This window comes from Bos indicus, chromosome 8, assembly GCF_029378745.1.
Source record: "Bos indicus isolate NIAB-ARS_2022 breed Sahiwal x Tharparkar chromosome 8, NIAB-ARS_B.indTharparkar_mat_pri_1.0, whole genome shotgun sequence".
NCBI classification, from domain to species: Eukaryota; Metazoa; Chordata; class Mammalia; order Artiodactyla; family Bovidae; genus Bos; species Bos indicus.
In genome coordinates this window covers 42,420,528-42,439,720 of record NC_091767.1, presented here as the reverse complement: position 1 = coordinate 42,439,720, position 19,193 = coordinate 42,420,528, and the positions used below count along the sequence as shown (strand labels likewise).

At 42.2% G+C, this 19,193-nt stretch overlaps 1 protein-coding gene across 6 annotated transcripts in view; it reads left to right on the top strand.

Moving 5' to 3' along the window:
- Positions 1-19,193, top strand: part of SMARCA2 (SWI/SNF related BAF chromatin remodeling complex subunit ATPase 2) — a 179,782-nt gene that overhangs the window by 64,735 nt on the left and 95,854 nt on the right. For all 6 annotated transcript variants that reach the window (XM_070794598.1, XM_019966019.2, XM_070794597.1 and 3 more), the window contains exons 15-20: positions 3,912-4,075; positions 5,434-5,500; positions 6,154-6,264; positions 8,853-9,095; positions 10,691-10,804; positions 19,047-19,154. In XM_070794598.1, the coding sequence (XP_070650699.1) occupies positions 3,912-4,075; positions 5,434-5,500; positions 6,154-6,264; positions 8,853-9,095; positions 10,691-10,804; positions 19,047-19,154 (807 nt within the window). The remainder of the gene's footprint in view (positions 1-3,911; positions 4,076-5,433; positions 5,501-6,153; positions 6,265-8,852; positions 9,096-10,690; positions 10,805-19,046; positions 19,155-19,193) is intronic.

Genomic DNA, 19,193 nt, shown 5'->3' with positions numbered 1-19,193 from the left:
AACCACTGGCCCACCAGGGAAGTCCTCATATCGCTTCTAGAGTAGCAGTTCTCTCTGCTGTGCCTGTAACTCTTGTTTAGAGCGTTCCATTTTACCTTCTTCACTAAGGCGTTTACCCATTTTCCCTTTTATGGTTTTGGGATGAATTGTTTTCAGAAATCCTGACTTAACCTTTGCAACTGTTTTACCCATGGATCTCTTCAGAAGGGAAAACCCAGCCACTTTCTATGAGTACAGGGAACATCTGTGTCCCTTTTTGAAGTAAATGAAGTATATTTCTTCAAAACTTTCGGTGGTAGCTATAGTTTAACATTATGAATTCAGCCACCTAAGAATTGCTGTCTACAACATTTACATGCTTTTTTTTGGGGGGGGGACACAGTAAAGGGGTGAGCATCCATGCTTTGATGAAAACTAGGCTGTAAACATGGAGAAGACAATGGCACCCCACTCCAGCACTCTTGCCTGGAATATCCCATGGACGGAGAAGCCTGGTAGGCTGTAGTCTATGGGGTCGCAAAGAGTCGGACACGACTGAGCGACTTCCCTTTCACTTTTCACTTTCCTGCATTGGAGAAGGAAATAGCAACCCACTCCAGTGTTCTTGCCTGGAGAATCCCAGGGACGGGGGAGCCTGGTGGGCTGCTGTCTATGGGGTCACACAGAGTCGGACACGACTGAAGTGACTTAGCAGCAGCAGCAGGCTGTAAACATAACGGATGTTTCTTTTGACCTGTCTGTAATGAGGTCAGCACCTGTCTTTTACCTCCTTCCGCTTCATAGTATTTTCCAAAGTGTGTTCCTTGCAACATTTGTCCTGTGAGATAGACCCCAAAAAGAATGGGAAAAATGGGTTCTGTGGTTAAATATTAATAAATATGGGAAATACTATCAGCTGTAACTTGGATTACTGTATAATTTACTATTCCAAAGTTGGAGATGTATAAGAATGAACAGAGGCCCTTATAATTGATCAGAGGTGTCATCCAGGACTTTCAGAGCCAGTCAGACGTCTGAGCACCCTGGCAGTGACCCCTCTTGGTAGCCCATGCTGTGCATCAGCAACTCATGACTCTGCAAAAATAAATGTGTCACGCATCCGTATCAGCATCCTACAGTGAAATGAGTTTAGCTTCGTATTGCCCAAATTTCTCTGGCCACCAAACTGTCTTTTCGTATATCATATTCCTCTTCATATCCTATAAAATTAGGGTCCTTTGGAATACACTTTGGGAAGTACTAATGTGGTCAAAACTTCATTCAGGTTTTTCCATAACATCTTATGGATATTATGGAAAACTTAAACAAGCTCTTTGACCAACCCAATATACACCTTTGGCCAATAGCTCTCAAACTTTTGGAACTTGAGTCCAGGCTCCACTGAACTCTGAGAATGCAGCACTGTGTTGGTTGCCATTGTGTGGAGGTGAAGAATACAGCTGCTGCTGCCTCAGTACTGCCGTGATTTGTGTTAAAGCACCAGCAGTTTATACCCACTACTGCTTTTGCGTCATCAATGCAAATGTCAATGCAATATAAAAGACAGATGATGCCTTAGTGTTAATAAGAAAATAATTTTGATCTTGTGATCTCCTCAGAAGAGTCTGGAGACCCTCAAGAGTCCCTGGAGCACAATTTGAGAACCAGTGCTCTGGCTGCAGTGAGGTCAATGTTCTCTCCAAAGACCATGCTAGTTTCATGAAGTTCAAAGTTGTTGTCATCTGATTTGGCCTACCTGATGTAGATAGGGACTTGGAGTTGGTTCTGATGACCTCCTGTATGTCTGTGTATGGAAAGTGCATTCTTTAGATTATTCATAAATAACTTTTAAAGCCGCATTGATTTCCTTCTGCCATCTGAGAACTTTTTAAGTATTCTTCATCACTGTCTTTTCAAACCTATCTCCTCCTCTATGGCCTTCCTCCTCTGCTGGCTGCTGTAAGATTTCCTGAACATGCCTCACTCTGCCCCTCCTCTGGTTTTTTTTTTTTGCTTCATAAAGTTTCTTATTCCTGGACTCTGACTACCCATGTCCACCTGATGAAATCAATTTCTGCTTCTGTTTTACCTGGGATTAAAACAGATGCAAAATTCAGCCCCTTTGCCAATTTTCATTAACAAATAGAGAAAGAAATCCACTCCCATGGAGTGTCTAAATGTGTCTGGCATTTAGCTGACTCCTAAAGGTCGGGTGGTCTCGGGGTCACATTGCAGGCGTGCAGCTCCTCCCACTGAGCACTCTGGGTTCCCACCATTCCTCCTCTGCCCCTCTCTCTTTTGCGCATCCCCTGAGGGCCTCTTTCTGTTCTTCTCATCTCTCGGTATTACTGCTGTTCTGCAAAAACCTTTAGGATGATTCAGAATCTTGCATGGTACAAGGCACCCCAAGAAGCTTATCCAAGTACTTCTTCAAACCATTGTAGTTGCTCATCCCAAGAAAAATTCTGGTCTATACAGTTTTATAAATATGACATTCGCACTGCCAACTGCTTCTTGGTGCATGAATGGCCTATTGGCTTCTCTTTGTAAACTTCAGAAGGGAGGCATGCATCTTACATATGTAGATATCCATGTGCTGTATCTCCTTGCCTGGTCCTTTCACAGAATCACCACTTAATAAATATTGAAAATGGAAGAATCACTTTTCTTGTTTTTACATGAAAGAAATGAAAATTAACGTTTCCCTAAGCGTAACTTCATTAGCAAGCTAAATTGACTGTAGCAATTACACACACACACAGACACACACAGGTGGTGCAGTGGTAAAGAATTTCATGCCAATGTAAGAGACACAAGAAACGCAGGTTTGATCTCTGTGTCAGGTAGATGCCCTGGAGGAGGAAATGGCACCCCACTCCAGTGTTCTTGCCTGGAGAATCCCAGGGACCGGGGAGCCTGGTGGGCTGCCATCTATGGGGTCGCACAGAGTCGGACACGACTGAAGCGACTTAGCAGCAGCAGCAGCAGCAGGCTGTAAACATAACGGATGTTTCTTTTGACCTGTCTGTAATCAGGTCAGTTTCATGGACAATTCATAGACAGAGGAGCCTGGAGACTATAGTGACATGGGGTTGCAAAAAGCTGGACATGACTGAGCACACATGCATATGTATATATATAGAGAGAGACAGAGTTAATCCTCTCATTTAAACTAACATCTGTGATAACGGTGGTGGAAGGGAGTTGGTGGTTGGAGAGGAAAGTTGGACAATTTTGTATTTTCACCCACTCTTTCTTGTGTGTAACGTGGGAATCCAAAGCTGTGTCTCTGGTGCTGTGCTTTTGTACTTAACTGTGCTGAAGGTGGTTCCTGGGGTCAGCTGCCTTTGGGGAGCACCTGCATTGCAGAGTTCCCCTGTGAGGCCTGGGAGCTTTCTCCGCCAGCAGATGCCCCTGGCTCCGTGATCACTCTGCTACCTCACTTGAGGGGACCCCACCCCCGAGGGGCTGACAGGCTCTTATTACCAGGAAGGCTGTTTCTAATGACCTGTGATCTCCATGCCCAACCTGCCTTCTGGCTTGTTTTTCTTTAATTCTCACATTGGCTTTTTGTTCTTGGAGTGGTTAGAATGGATTTTCATTTGGGTTTTCTTCATCTCTAATAATTCTAGAATGCCATATACTGTGAAATGCTAAGTAGGGATGAACGGTAAAGCTGCTTAAAATCCCCCCGGAGCGCTCCAGCCCATCACTTCTAAATCTGATTAGCACTCAGCACCTGCCAAGCAGTGGGGCGATTACAGGCTCACAGTTGAATTTCGTTTTGTGCTGGTGCTTCCCCCACGTTCCTACTGCGGGAAATCCGACGTACAGCACGGAGGAGTTAAGAAGTCGCAGCCCCACTTGAGTTGTATTAGTATTAATTACCTGTGCAGATCTTGGATAATTGAAGCAATTACTCTTCATTTCAGCTCCAGGGCCTGGAATGGATGGTTTCTCTGTATAATAACAATTTGAACGGAATCTTAGCTGATGAAATGGGGCTGGGAAAGACCATACAGACCATTGCACTCATCACTTATCTGATGGAGCACAAACGACTCAATGGCCCCTATCTCATCATTGTTCCCCTTTCGTAAGTAAAGCCATTTATTCTGCAGTTATCTTTCTTTATGTTAGAGCTTGCCCTATTTGTCATCTGTCATTTAAGGCAGAGTTGTAGCCTGTAGTGGGATTATCAAGAGCATATAATCTGGATTTAGATGTTTCATTTCCCACCCTGTCTCCCACCCTGGCTCTTTGATTGGCTACATAAGCACAAAATGAAGTGATTTTTTCCTAGCCCGTCGTGTTGTTGCAGTCTACACAGCCTGCACACCGCATAGTGGGTCTCATTCTTTATCACACCTGAAGTGGCTCATGAAGCTGAAAGTTTTGATTTTTTTAAGATTTCCTATTTTTTTCTTATGTTTCTAAAAGGCTACATATATTCAAAAAAATGTATATTCTTAGATCTTCCTTTACTGTCCCCTTTAAAGCAGAGTCTAAATCAAAATCCAGACTCTGAACTTTGTATTGAACTGCCCTCAGTACTGTGGTTTATCTGCAGTGGTGATGCCGCTTTGTCAGGACAGGTCTTCACTGTTTTCCATCACATTTCCAGTGCCTTGTCCACTGCGTGGACCTTGCGGGTTTTGAGTGGACATACCTGCAGGAAGGAATTCCTGTTCAAAACTACCCTCCTTGGATGGGAGTGCATCTGACTGTGGTGTGAGGTTGCACACAAGTGCAGCCTGTTCACTGAGGTCCTCTTCTAGATCTCACTGCTCATTATGGACTTGGACCTTGAGAAAAAGTAAAACTTCTGTTTTAGTGTTTCCTTCAAATTTTGCCTAAATGAGAATTCTTCACAGACCTCTTAAATCCATTTTATTTGAACTCATAGTACTTAGACATCCTTTCCATGTTATCTACATCTTGAACATGTATTTTGCTTTTTATCTATATTTTGCATGTTCTGACTCATAGATTACATTGATGGCTTGGGGGATTTTTTTTTTTTTAAGACATTTACTATTTTCCCCCTGCTCCCTCCTGGCAGATTTATTTAGTATTTTCATGTGCTTTTATCATTTTTTTTTCCTGACTCAAATTTCTCTGAATTTATATGGCTGTTTTTAGAGTCCCCAAATCACTCTGGTAATTGCTGTCTTTCAGTATTAAAAATAAGATGCTTTTTTGTCCTCTGTGTTTATGCATTCTTTAATTTTTTTTCCCTCTCATGAGATTTCTTATGAATCCTCAAACTTGTCACACTTTGTGGCACTTGTTTCTAACTTATCTCATATTTCCACACCTTTAAAATGAATGTGTAGTTGAGATATTTTATATTCTCTGTCCTCTTTCAAGGTGAGGCCTGAAAGTGAATGAGAACATCTTTTTAACCACAGACTTTTATACAAACATCTCTCTGTATTTTGTTTTGTTCTACAGGACTCTATCTAACTGGACGTATGAATTTGACAAATGGGCTCCTTCTGTGGTGAAAATTTCTTACAAGGTTTGGAATGCTGTATTTATATATAAATGTGGAAAAGCAAAAAATAGACCCTATTTTCTTCGTTCCTTGTGCACATCTGTGAACTGTATTTGGTTGTAAAGTTTTGTCATGTACATCATGTACTAAACAGTGAGAGTTAATCATCCCAAGAAGATTACTGTAATAAACCATAATTACTTTCAGATAGTGAAATGCAGAAGAAAATTGTTAATTATCATATTGCGAGGTTTCTGATGAGAGTAATACAAATGACAAATATCGCATATCCCGCATGCCAGCACCATGCCCACTGTTCCTGCAAAGTTAGGCAATTACCCAGACAGCCGAGCGCCGGCTGGACGCCCCTGTAGAAATGGAGCCTTTCAGCAGAGCAGCGGGTTCTCTGCTACCTTGGGGTCACCATAATTTCCTTTTCTCTCCCTGCCCTCCCTTGGTCTGCAGTGGGAAAGCCTCTCCACAAGAGTCTGAAAAGTACCCAGACGTGGGCAATTTTCCCAAGTACATTCCTCCTGGATAATGGATCTATATATGATAATTGCGTGTACGTGCAGTCCTTGGTCATGTGTCTGGGCTCCATTAAGCCACGAGTGGTGAGAGACAATGCACATCTCCTTCCCTGGGGTAATATAGATCTGTATTTTCTTCCCATTCAGGGCACCCCTGCCATGCGTCGCTCTCTTGTCCCCCAGCTACGGAGTGGCAAATTCAACGTCCTCCTGACTACTTATGAGTACATCATAAAAGACAAGCACATTCTTGCAAAGGTATGTTTAAAAAAATTCTTTTGTCTCGAATTATGGACCATCGCAACTGGAATGTTAAAATATTCCCCAAATTATACTCACTACTATAATTTGCTCATTAGATGACTGCCCTCTCCCTCTCTCTTTCAGAGTCAGATATATTTTGGTCATGGGTTTTTAATTTTATGTATGCTGTTTTCTGTTGCATGTCAGTGATCCTGGGACTCTTACCTATCCTGTTGTAGTTAATGAGTTTACATCTCTTAAAAGAATTTACCTGGGTTCCTTCTGCAACTCTTTTTCTCTCCAACAGCTCTGAACATCGTGCTTGTGGAAGAAATAATTGTTTTTGTTGCCCTGGGATATTGTCAGCAGCGGAACTTCATGCCTCTTGTGTCTTTGTCTCTCCAGAGATGAGCAGGCATCTCTCCATATGGTCTTCTCCATAGGAACGTTTATCCAAGCTGTAGCTTTTGTGCTCTCCCTGTTTTATGTTGATTTCCAGTGAAATAATGGGCTATTCTTGTTTGGATGACTCTGGGTTGTTTCCATGACTATATATTTGGAGTCGGGAAAGAGTTGTTTTCTACCTGCGACCTACATATCTGCTAATTTATAGGTCTTAAACTGTCCGTTAGCCAAAAAATAGAATCTTTTTTTCCATTTATGTCATCTTGCCTCCAAATATATTCATGTAGAACGATGGGAGTAGTTTCTATCATGGAGCAAGTAGGAGAACTTCATTTTTTTTCCTTTAGTAATTTCTTTTATGCTCTGGTGTTTTGAAAGCATTATAATCTGACACTAAGTTATGGCCAGAACTGAACAGAATCACTATTTCTGGGATCTGTTCAATCTCTGCATTAAACCTTTGCCCTGGGAACAGAGAGTTCCCTTCATGGCGTCCTAGGAAATACATGAAGGAAACGTGCTCCCAGGGGAGGTTTAATAATCGAGACGGCACCAGCAACAACGCTGTGAGTTCGTCGTCTTCACACTCTGAGATGGATTTGGCAGTGTCAAAAATGACATGTTTTCAGTATAACTGTGGGAATGTGTGTGTACATTTGAGATCCTTTTAAGAAAATTTGTATCGTGTGTTCTGCATATGCATTTCAAAATTCATCGGAGACGCCTGGTAACGAGATGTATTGCCTTTGTTTCTAGAGAAATGAAAATCTGGAAAGAGGTAGTAGTTTTTTTTGAGTGGAAGACCTAATTAGCAGTAGATCCGATAGCAAAATTATAGACCTTCGATTCCTTATTATTTTATAGGCTAAATTAGGCAGGAAGGTGGATTTATAATATTGATCAGTACATTTTTATCTTCTGGCCTCTTTTATTGGTAAGTTTGGGACAATTGATTGTACAACTTTAATTATTCTTAAGGAATTTTCTTAGTGGAGGTGGGGGAAGGGTGGGGGGGAACCCCAAAACACCTCTGGTAGTTTCTTTTACCTGGACATCCCTTTCTGAGTGATGTTTTATTCCTTTTCCCCTGATTTTCCTGGTGCTTCTACTGAGGAAGGCGAGACTTCATAGAATTCTTTGCTTTTCCTTCCTAAGAGCTTTGCAGTGGGATCCAGGGACATCTGAATGCCAGATGCTCTTCTTGGCCATTGCCACTGTTTTGTGGGGATTGGATAGGCTTTGTGGGTTATTCCTCATTGTTCTCACTTTGAGAAACGTGACCTTGGAGGGGGCTGAAGGATCAGATGTGAGAGGGGAAGGGGACTGTGTGTAGACTTAGAAAGGGAGATCGTGTCATATGGTCATTCTTTATTTTTGAAGTGACAGTCATGCTGGAGGAATATATTGTGTTTAATTCTGAAGTTTTGGCATAAACAGAACAATGCTATTTTAGTACCGCCCTCTCTGCCAGTGAGTCTGTCCTTTCATCTTAGACGTCTTGAAACCGGGGTCCTGGACCTGGCAGGTATGGACCTGGCAGGTCAGGAATCCGTGTGAAGTAAGAGAGTCCAGGTTGCTAGATCTTCTAATGTTTTAAAAGACGCTGCATGTCCAGATTTTTAGGTGAAATATTCCAACTTTGAAATCTTAGCAACTAAGTTCAAATTAGAAAAAAAAGAATAGGAGCCAAGCCCTGAAGGTAGTAGTCAGCCGAGGTAATAGAAAAAGGGCATGAAGCCAGAGATCTTCTGCTATAGGTACTGGCTGACGTCGTCTTGGAGGAATCAGTCATTAACCTCTGCTTCAAGTGGGGAACTATATTCTGTACTCAATGAGCAGTGGTTATGTAGCCTTTAAATCTGGCAGGCTGTCATGACAGAGCACTGATAGAAGAGGTACCGGATGGGAAGACACAGGAGCTAGTCCTGGCCCGATCGTTTCTTTCTGAGCCCTAGTTGCCTTCTTTGTGAAAAGGTACTTAGGGATCGCATTTTGTTATTTCATCCCATCATTGCATGGTGCGTGACATGACCTGTCAGGTATAGGACATAGACTGCTGAGAGTCGTTTATGCTGAGGAGTATCATGCCACAGCCTGGACCAAGCATGAGCTCTTTGGTTTTCCACATCACCACTTGCCTCTCGGGGATACTTGTGTTTCCCTCGCTCACCACGTTGGTCCTTCCTCTTGCATTACAGATCCGGTGGAAATACATGATAGTGGACGAAGGCCACCGCATGAAGAATCACCACTGCAAGCTGACGCAGGTCCTCAACACGCACTACGTGGCCCCCAGAAGGATCCTCCTGACCGGGACCCCACTGCAGAATAAGCTCCCGGAACTCTGGGCCCTCCTCAACTTCCTCCTCCCCACCATTTTTAAGAGCTGCAGCACATTCGAGCAGTGGTTTAATGCACCGTTTGCCATGACTGGAGAGAGGGTACTGGCCTAACATTTATTTTCCCCGCTGCATGACAAAGAAATGAAATGACAGGACCTAAGGCTGAGACCACAAGGTGGCTTACGGTGTTGTAAAATATCAGGAAGCCAGTCAGTGGGTGGGTGTGCGTTCACTCCAGGGATATTTTTCCATCCTGAGAGAATGGATCCAGTAATGGGTAAGTGATCCTAGGATCTAGGGTGTCCTAATCCCATTGTCTTTCGCCATTGTGGTAGCTAGGCCAGCAGAGGGTGTTCCTGACCAGTGGAATGCTTAAATGCTGTGGACCACAGGAAGGATAGATACAGAGATACTTGTTCAGTCTGTAACCACAGCTCAACCAACCACATGTAAACCTTGAAAAAAAATATTTTCTTGTTATAAACTTGGGCTTCCCCTTAAACCATTTCCACATTAAGAGTTTGTGTGTAAAGCCAAACTAGTGTATAGTTATTTTCTGTATGCATCGTTTTCAGATTTTAGTGTGAATCTCAGTTTTGTGCATATATAAATATTCTGCAAACCTTGGAGTAGCTGTTTTCAAATTTCTTATTATTATTCCTTTCTCTGCCTTCTCTTAAAAACTCATTTATTAGAAACAGGAACCTGTCCTTTTGATTAGTGATTTCTTAAGTATAGGAATGAAAAAGCACTTAAAATGCTTTATGGATATTTGTGTTGGAACCATTTGCCCTTTAATTTTGAGGTATATTAGAGGTACCCTTGCTGTTTGTCAGGAATTCATTGGCTTGCCCATTTGAAGAAGGTAACATCAATCAGCTCTGCCCCCTAGAGGTTAGTGGAGGAAGGTGAAAGAGAACGCAGAGCATTTACAAATAGGACTGAACTTGACACAGTCACAGCAGAGCAGAGCAATCAGGTAGAGGGGCTTAGCAACCCACCAGCATAAACTGTATTTATTCTTGTTCTTTGCATGTTCAAGCTCTGTACCGTTCATATGTTTCTGCATCTGAGACAAAGTTAAGAGCCCAACTTACTGCTTCAATTTTAAGTGCTGTGCTTAATCGCTTAGTCGTGTCCGACTCTTTGAGACCCCATGGACTGTAGCCCGCCAGGCTCCTGTGTCCATGAGGATTCTTCAGGCAAGAATACTGGAGTGGACTGCCATGCCCTCCTCCAGGGGATCTTCCCAATCCAGGAGCCGCACCCAAGTTTCCTGCATTGCAGGCAGATTCTTTACTAGCTGAGCTACCAGGGAAGCCCTCGATTTTAAGTAAGAACACATTAACTGTTACCCTTTCACTCATGTTCAACCTCAGTCTTCAATCAGCCTTTGTCACAATCATATCCCATCCAATTCTGAGCTGTTAACACTCCCAGTCTGAAACTGGTGGCTCTGAACTCTTTTCCATAGAAGTCAGCATTCAGACAAAGACATCTGTTTATAGGCTGTTCTGTTACAGCCTGGTAGGCAGGTGGGAACAGAATTCTGAGGTGTACATGACGGGTATAAACCTGGCCTTAATGCACATAAAATTTCAGACATATATTGAAACCAATAATAAATATAAAGAGTTATTACATGAAATAACCGTAAAAAAAAAGGATCAAATTCATCTAAGGTTCTCTTGCAGGTGGACTTAAATGAAGAAGAAACTATATTGATCATCAGACGTCTGCATAAGGTGTTGAGACCCTTCTTACTGAGGAGACTGAAGAAAGAAGTTGAATCTCAGCTTCCGGAAAAGGTATGTTACAAATTCAAAAGTTGTAATTTATTCCCCCTGCCGTTATATTCAAATTACCTGCCCCTGAAATGGTGTTTCTGAAATAGCAGGCTTGTGTTTTAGTTCCAGGTAACTGGAAAATATCTTAAAGGACTTTTTTGTTGTAGTTGTTAGAGAGAAGCTGGAGGGTTTAGTGTAGAGAGAGAATGGAAATTTGAACATTTCATCTTGGTTTCCAAAAGTTTGGGGACAGATATTTGAAAATTACCAAATCCCTGTCATTACATTTAGGCTTTAACTTACATTAACTTAACAGTACGTGAATAGACATTCTATTTTAACTTTAGAATTTTTTTTTTTTTAATTTTACTAACCTTGTTGAGTTCACTCTTACAGGCGCCATAAAAGTGTTCTGCTTTAAGCCACATAAGGCTATGAGTTCGGGGCTTGTATCCTTATCAGAAGGCCTAGTAAATGCTTGCCACATTTCCCAGAAATGTGTTCAATGTTGGATGCTTGGGATGTCACTGTTCTGATAGTAAGTGAAAAATAGGGTTCTTATTATAGATACATCATCTAATTAAGATTCTATGAACATCTTAAGCAAATATTTTTCAGATTCGTTTTTGGACACTGATTTTTCAGGGCTTTAGGATGTCTTTTTGAGCCCTTAGCGCCACATTTTTGGACTGGATTTGGGTATTAGTTTAATATGTTTCTCATCATATTTTGGAACCGCTAGAGTTCTAAACACTGGAATTCTGCGTTTCATTTTCTTACAGATAGATTATTTGGCATTGCGCACTGTTTGCCGCATGAGTTAGTTTGATGTAACTTTTCTCTTTAGAGGAGCCAATTCTGAAATGTGTGTTTTGCATCATTGTGTTTTTCTGTGTAATGACTCTCTTTTTTGGACGGATTGGTTCATCCTATTCATTTTTAAGTGGGAGCTGGCAAGATATTGTACAAAGTTGATTACTTTACTAAGAGAGAATTTTGTCCCCTAATCCCCTATCTTTAGTAGTCAGAGAAAAATTAAATATTAACACTGTTCTTATACCACGCTTATCATAGTGAAAACCCAAATATTTAAGTATTTTATTTTGCTAGTGAATGCATCTTGGGGATTGAATGCTGTCAATATTTCTTTGACTTCTTATGGTCTTCACATCTTTGGATAACCCTCTTTCTGTTCAAGGTGGACCTTATTACTGAATAAGCTGGGGAATGGGTACAATGGTCATGTAGCTTCCTTTACTGCTGCTGAGATCCCGAACTTACAGAAATGAAATGTTAAAGATTTTAATTTTCCCCATTCTTCCTTTTGTTTCTTTAGAAGCAACAAATACAATAAAAGATAATTATCCGAACTTACTCATTTATTCATCCCATAAAACTTCTAAATCTTGTTTACTGATTTCCAGGACTGGCTAATATAGATAGATTTAAAAAATATTACAAGTTGAAAGTATGTCCTGTTTTTAAGAAGTCCATTTGATTAAAATATAGACTTTTGCAGCATAAGGATCATGGGATGATTGGTTATATCACAAAGGAATTCCTTACTTTACTAAAACATTTATTTCATGGCTCTTTTCACAAGAAAACTTCCTGAATATTGATAAATTTTTTTTTAAAAATTAGATTTTGAAGAGCATGTTTCCTGCATGAAGTACACTTGTACTCTTTAATACCCAAATTTTTATATTTGAGGTATATTAAATACCCATATATATATATACCTTGTTTGCATTTTGAAAAATTGCATTTTTTTTACAAAATGAAGGTTTGTGGCAACCCTGCCTCAAGCAAATCTATTGGCACCATTTTTTCAACAGTATTTGCTAACTTCATGTCCCTGTGTCACAAATTTTGGTAATTTTTGAAATATTTCAAGCTTTTTCATTATTGTTAAATTTGTTATGGGAATCTGTGGTCCATGATCTTTGATGTTACTATTGCAAAAAGGTTGTGACTCACTGAAGGCTCAGAGGATAGCATTTTCCACAATATGAAGTATTTTGGATTAGGGTATGTACAATGTTTTTTTAGACACAGTGCTATTGCACACTTGATAGACTGTAGTGTGTAAACATAACTTATGTGCACTAGGAAACAAAAACGTTTATATGACTCACTTTATTGCACCCTGTGTGTGTTGGCCTGGAACTGAACCTGTGCTATGCCCGAGGTGTGTCTGTTTAATCTATGGATAAGCTACCTTTTCTGGAGGTAACCTGGTGGAGTGGAAATCATGGGCTCTGCCTGTCAGAGTGGACCTGGGTCCCCACTGCATTCTCTGTCTCTTGCTAACTGTGTGCTCTTGGCATGTTACTTAAACCAGTGGGTCTCAGTGTTCCCAGCAGTGAGCTAGGAAATAGATAATACATGCTTTATAGAAGAGGATTAAATGGATGCAGTACTCATAATGCAATGCCTGGCACGTGTTAAGGCTCAGCTGATGACAGCTGCTGCTCCCAGAGTCCTTACTTTCTCTATTGCACCGCTGTTTCTATTACTGACTTTGGTTCTGCTTTCCTGTTCTCATCAAGTTTCTCGGTGTCCTCTGGTCCTGGCATTTTACCATCACCCTTTTAAGGTGATGAACTAATCCCTTAGCATGTGTATGTAGCTATTGTTAATGTGGTTTGGCCAGTGTCCACTCTTTGATCTTTCTACCTTGCTAGGACTTTGATCTGGGGAAAATCTGCCATCTAAGTGTTATCCTTGGGGGTAAGGAGCTTTCTTCTGCCACCATCTGCTTGTAGCCACAAACATGTATGTCTTTCTCAGGCTGTATAAAGAATCTAGAAAGGCGTTGTGGCGGATGGCCGCAAAAGGCTAAATCTTTTATGGAAGCAACGCTCAAATGTTTCCATGAAAAAGAATCAATTATGGAAGTAGATTTCCATTTTACTTTTTAATTTAAATATAATAAAATACACTGTTCTTTGGTATATAGATCTGAGTTTTGACAAATGCAGTTACGTTAGAGTGAAGTCACTCAGTCGTGTCTGACTCTTTGCGACCACATGGACTGTAGCCCACCAGGCTCCTCCATCCATGGGATTTTCCAAGCAAGAGTACTGGAGTGGGTTGCCATTTCCTTCTCCAGGGATTGAACCCAGGTCTCCTAGTTACATTAACTGCATCACAATCAAAATACAGTACAATTCTGTGTCCCCGTACCCCCCACCCACCCAGAATTCCCTGGTGCTGTCACTTTTTAGGCATGCTCTCGCTTTGCCCTCAGCCTCTTACCACCGATGGTTCATCCTCCATCCTCATAGCTTTTTGTTTTCTAGAATGTTTTAGGAATAGAATCAGACCATATGTCCCATCAGACCTTCTGCCTGTGGTTTTTCATTCAGCATAATGAATTTGAGAAACATCCAAGGTGTTGGATGTATCGGTAGTTGGTTCATTTTTATTAGTGGATAGTATTCTATTGCATGGATGCACCAGAGTTTGCTTATCAATTTAATTGTAGGACATTTGGGTGGTTTATAGTTTTTGACAGTTATGCTTGTCTGCTGTGAACATTTGTGTATAGGCTTTTGTGTGAGCATAGGTTTTCATTTCACTTTAGGAAGTATGTAGGAGTGGCTTGGTCATATGGTAGATGTGTACATAACTTTGTAAGAAACTTCCGTATGGTTTCATGCCATAGATTTCAGAACCCGGGACTTTAATAAATTTAATATTATTGTTTGGAAATCTCAATACACAAAGTGATAATGTATCACACACAGTCATCTGGGTTTCCTATTCTAATAATACATCCTTTTGGAAGGGAAATTATACATGAGGACTTGTGTTTAGGGAGAAACTATGAATAAAGGTTGAAAGCTTTTCCCGGGTTATATAGGAGGAGGGTCTGGGCCACTGTAACCACCTGATTTGGCTCCTTGAAGGGACCAGTTTGATCATTTACCAACATAATGAGTCTTAGGAGGTAATCTGTCATGTCCATGAGGTTGGCACCCCAGTTTTACATATCCTTTGAAAATAATAGTCCCAGTGGCCGTCATAAGCCTAACCTGGTGGGACAATCATCCTTATTACAGAGTCATATATAGATTTTATTTCCTTCAGCATCAGCCCACTTTGAGGAACTTTCAGATTCATGCTCTAGTCAGGGGCCATCAAGGTTTTTGGAGATGACTCAGACCCAACAGCGTTTGAGATGGTGTGATTCTTACAAAGGCTTCCCTCGCCTCATCACTGTCAGTCTGCCTTTTTCTTGATGCATGGTTCTGACGGCTTGCTCTGTGCGCTGCACAGCACTTGGGTGGGGGTGGGAGGTGCAGGAACTTTACCAGAAATTGGAGGCATGGCGTGCAATGTCGCCGAACGATGGCATGACAGTGAAAGGCAGCGTCACCCACCCCATCAGGTTGAGGGATCCAGGCATTCAAGCGCTTTAGGACAGGGGTCTCCAGAGCACACATGGGTATATGGATGTGTATGTATGTGTGGGGTGCTTACTACTAGTCCACTGGGGTGTGGAAGGAAGATTTTAGAGCTCCTATTTATATTAATTTTTCTCCTAAAAATTAAAAAAATACGGTTTTTTGATTTAACATGCAGACAGACACTGGTACCCATGTGGTATATATGCCTTTGTCACAGAGTCCATCAGGTAACTGGCCTAGACTGTGTCAGTTATCCCGGGGATGGGGAGCATGAGGGGGAGCACCCCCACCTGGGACATCGGTCATCCATCCACCCTCACAGTTGGGTTCTTTTGCTTTCTGCCTGTTGTGAGCATTGTGGGTTTCCCATATCCAGATAAAAGAATTTTAGGATGATCTCATTTTAACTAAACTGTAACACCCCTGACCTTCAGGATGGATGACAGACTTTTAAAAGATTCTGCCCAGGATCACAGGTTGAAAACAAGAGAAATAATGTACGGGTAGGTGGACAATGGGAAAAGTGCAGACCTGCCACCTCTCCTGTTCCCAGTGTGAATTTTCACCAGCCCCATTATAGAGTGAACAGGGTACATGCGTGTTAAATCACTTCAGTTGTGTCTGACTCTTTGCTACCCTATGGATTGTGGTCTGCCAGGCTCCTCTGTCCATGGGATTGTTCAGGCAAGACCCCTGGAGTGGGTTGCCATTTCCTCCTCAAGGGCATCTTCCCCACCTAGGGATCGAACCCTCATCTCTTGTGTTTCTTGCATTGGCAGGCGAGTTCTTTTACCACTAACGCCACCTGAGAAGCCCATAAGGAAGAAAGGTCCTTGCCATAGGAGAGTCAGTCAGTGAGAAATCCCAGTGGATCAGGGTATAACTGGCTAAAAAATCAGATGTCATCACCTTGGCCCCTTGAAATGTAGATGTAAAACAAGTGCCTAATATTGACCCATGTCCTAAAACTAACTTGTGTTTTGAGGCATTAATATTAGTTCATGCATATGACTCATAAATAAATATATGGGCATGTATTCAGAAGAGGTACATTAACATGTATTCTTGGTAAGGGATTGCCATTAAAAAAGCTTAATAAACACTTGTTTGTGAGAAATAAAAAGGAAGATTGACTGATAGGTGTAGTGATCAGGGGAGACCTTACTAAGAGCCCTCAGGAAGAGTTAAGGTTTAGAAAGGCAGCCCTAAGACTATAGGAAGATACAAAGACAAAACAGCTTGGACTTGTTGGGGGAGTTACGAGGAGCAAACGTAAAACACAGTTGTGAAACTTGGGATGGTGATTTTGATGATGCGTATCACACCAGCGTCTGTGACCCCCTAGTGGTGTGAGGAAGGAGGGTTGAGTGGAGGTCCCCTTTCTACAGGAGCCGTCAGGTCCTAGGGACGAGCTCACTTCTCTGCTGACTTGGCCCCTGTGGGGTTGTCTGGCCTCCCTGTCTGCATGGCATCATCGTGCATGCCTCGTTCCCACGCTTCCTCCCATCCAGCTCTTGGCAGCAGCTAACTGATGAGAAGGAGGTTGAGGGTCCCAGCCTCTCATTTTGGATCTGCCATCTCCTAGTGCACTTAAAGCTTGCCTCAGCCGTGCTTCCCACTTTCAGGAAGGTGTGCACAGGCTGGTTGGCAGTGAGGCCCAAGTGAAGATGAACATCAGGGCAGAACTAGGGAGCCTGAAAGTCCTCTTGGTTATGTTTAGTGTAGAGCTTAAGAAAGTGCAGGCTGGTTTGATCCTAACTGGATCATTGAATAGCTGCATCATTTCAACCCAGGCACCTAACATTTCTGATGCTCAGGTTCCTTATCTGTAAAATGCAAACACTACTGAATTTAACTCTGCCCTACAGCTCTTATATGGTAAAATGGGAGAAGGCACACCAAGCACCTTTGCATAGGGCCTGGTCCATAGAAAGAGCTCAATAATATTAGCCCTCGGTGTCATTTTTATCATTATGGTTGCAAAGTCTGAAGTTGTTTAATATTTTCTTCACCATGATCAAGTTACATGGAGAGTTAACAGCACTTGAGAAAGTCAAAGTACTTTAAAACATGCCACGATCAAGTCTGTAAAACACAAAAGCCATATTAAGTGCATGCTTATTTATTAAAACTTGGAGATGTTCTTCTTCTCTGGCCAAGAAGGTCATTAAAAACTTTATGGCGGGTCACTTGTTTTTCTTTACTTTTCTGCAAAAGAGCTCATCTTTCTCTAATCTGATTTGCTGCATCAAAACAAGTGGCAAAATGCTATTAATTGCGGTTCCAGCTGGCCTGACAGACCCCTTCTAAAGCAACAGTCAGATGAATATTCAACTTCTCTTCATCTGTGACCTCCTCACTCTGGTCCTCAGAGCTGAAAATAACCTGATCACTTTTAATCAGTTTGTTAAACATTAGGCAGCTTGCTGATTTACTTTTAATCACATTCTGCAGATTTCTAGGCATTAATCTGATGTTTATTATGAAAATTACACATTTGTATTCTGGAGATTTTTTTTCATAAAGAAAAATAATAATAGGAAATAATCAAGGCAGACTGCGTGCATTAGGAGTGTGTGAGAAGTATTGCAGGTGGGTGCGAAAACACCCACACGTGAATTCTCTTTCACAGTTTAAAACCGGATTTTTCCGTTGTTTCAAGTGGAAGCACACAAGGCCTTGCCTCTAAAAAAGATGGTCATAAAGCTGCGTTTAACTGTGGGCTCACTCCTCTGCTTTGCCTACTGTTCCCACAAGTAGTATCCTCTCACCCTTCAAAAGCAGAGGGTAGTTACCTACAGTCAACCTAGGCGCTTAGGAATCTCTGTTCAGGATCAGAATTGAGGGAAGCCAGCCACACAGGACCATTTAAAAAGATATTTTCCAAAAAAAAAAAAAAAAAAATCGGAGGATATTGGCTGGGTACTGTTTTTCCTCAAACTGTTCTGTTTGTATGAAATAGGGTATAGTTGGGAAGCAGAGGAAATGCATATATATGTAAAAGTGAAAGTTAGTCCCTCAGTCGTGTCTGACTCTTTGCAACCCCGTGGACTGCGGCCGGCCAGGCTTGTCTACAGAATTCTCCAGGCAAGAATACAGGAGTGGGTTGCCATTTCCTTCTCCAGGGGATCTTCCCAACCCAGGGATCAAACCCAGGTCTCCCACATTGCAGGCAGTCGGACTCTACCGTCTGAGCCAGCAGGGAAGCCGTGTATATATATATACACACACTCTGTATTGAATATCGGAGAAGGCAATGGCACCCCACTCCAGTACTCTTGCCTGGAAAATCCCATGGATGGAGGAGCCTGGTAGGCTGCAGTCCATGGGGTCGCTGAGGGTCGGACACGACTGAGCGACTTCACTTTCACTTTTTACTTTCATGCATTGGAGAAGGAAATGACAACCCACTCCAGTGTTCTTGCCTAGAGAATCCCAGGGACGGGGGAGCCTGGTGGGCTGCCGTCCATGGGGTCGCACAGAGTCGGACACGACTGAAGCGACTTAGCAGCAGTATTAAATATATATGAACTTGAACAGTCTGCCAGCCTCTCTCTCTCTCAAATGTGGAACAAGTCAAGAAATTTCAGGAAACATGACCCTGGCCTGAGTGACATATCACCTTTTGCAAGTCCCTCCCCTATAATGGTACCTTGAGCAGTGATAACTGTGGGCTCCTCCATCATGCCCCCCCGCCCCCCCCCCCCAACCTCCATGAATCCAAGAAGCAGAAAGAGATACCTTCATGATTCCAGGAGAGCCACCAGCAGCCATGTCTCAACAGTCTCCTTAGGACAGGCTCCTTCTCTCTCCTGCTCTTAGCCTATGTACTGTTCTTCTTTCCCCAGGTTGAGTATGTGATCAAGTGTGACATGTCAGCTCTGCAGAAGATTCTGTATCGCCACATGCAAGCCAAAGGGATCCTCCTCACAGATGGTTCAGAGAAAGATAAGAAGGTACGTGGTGGAAGGTGACACAACTCAAGGTGCCGTCAT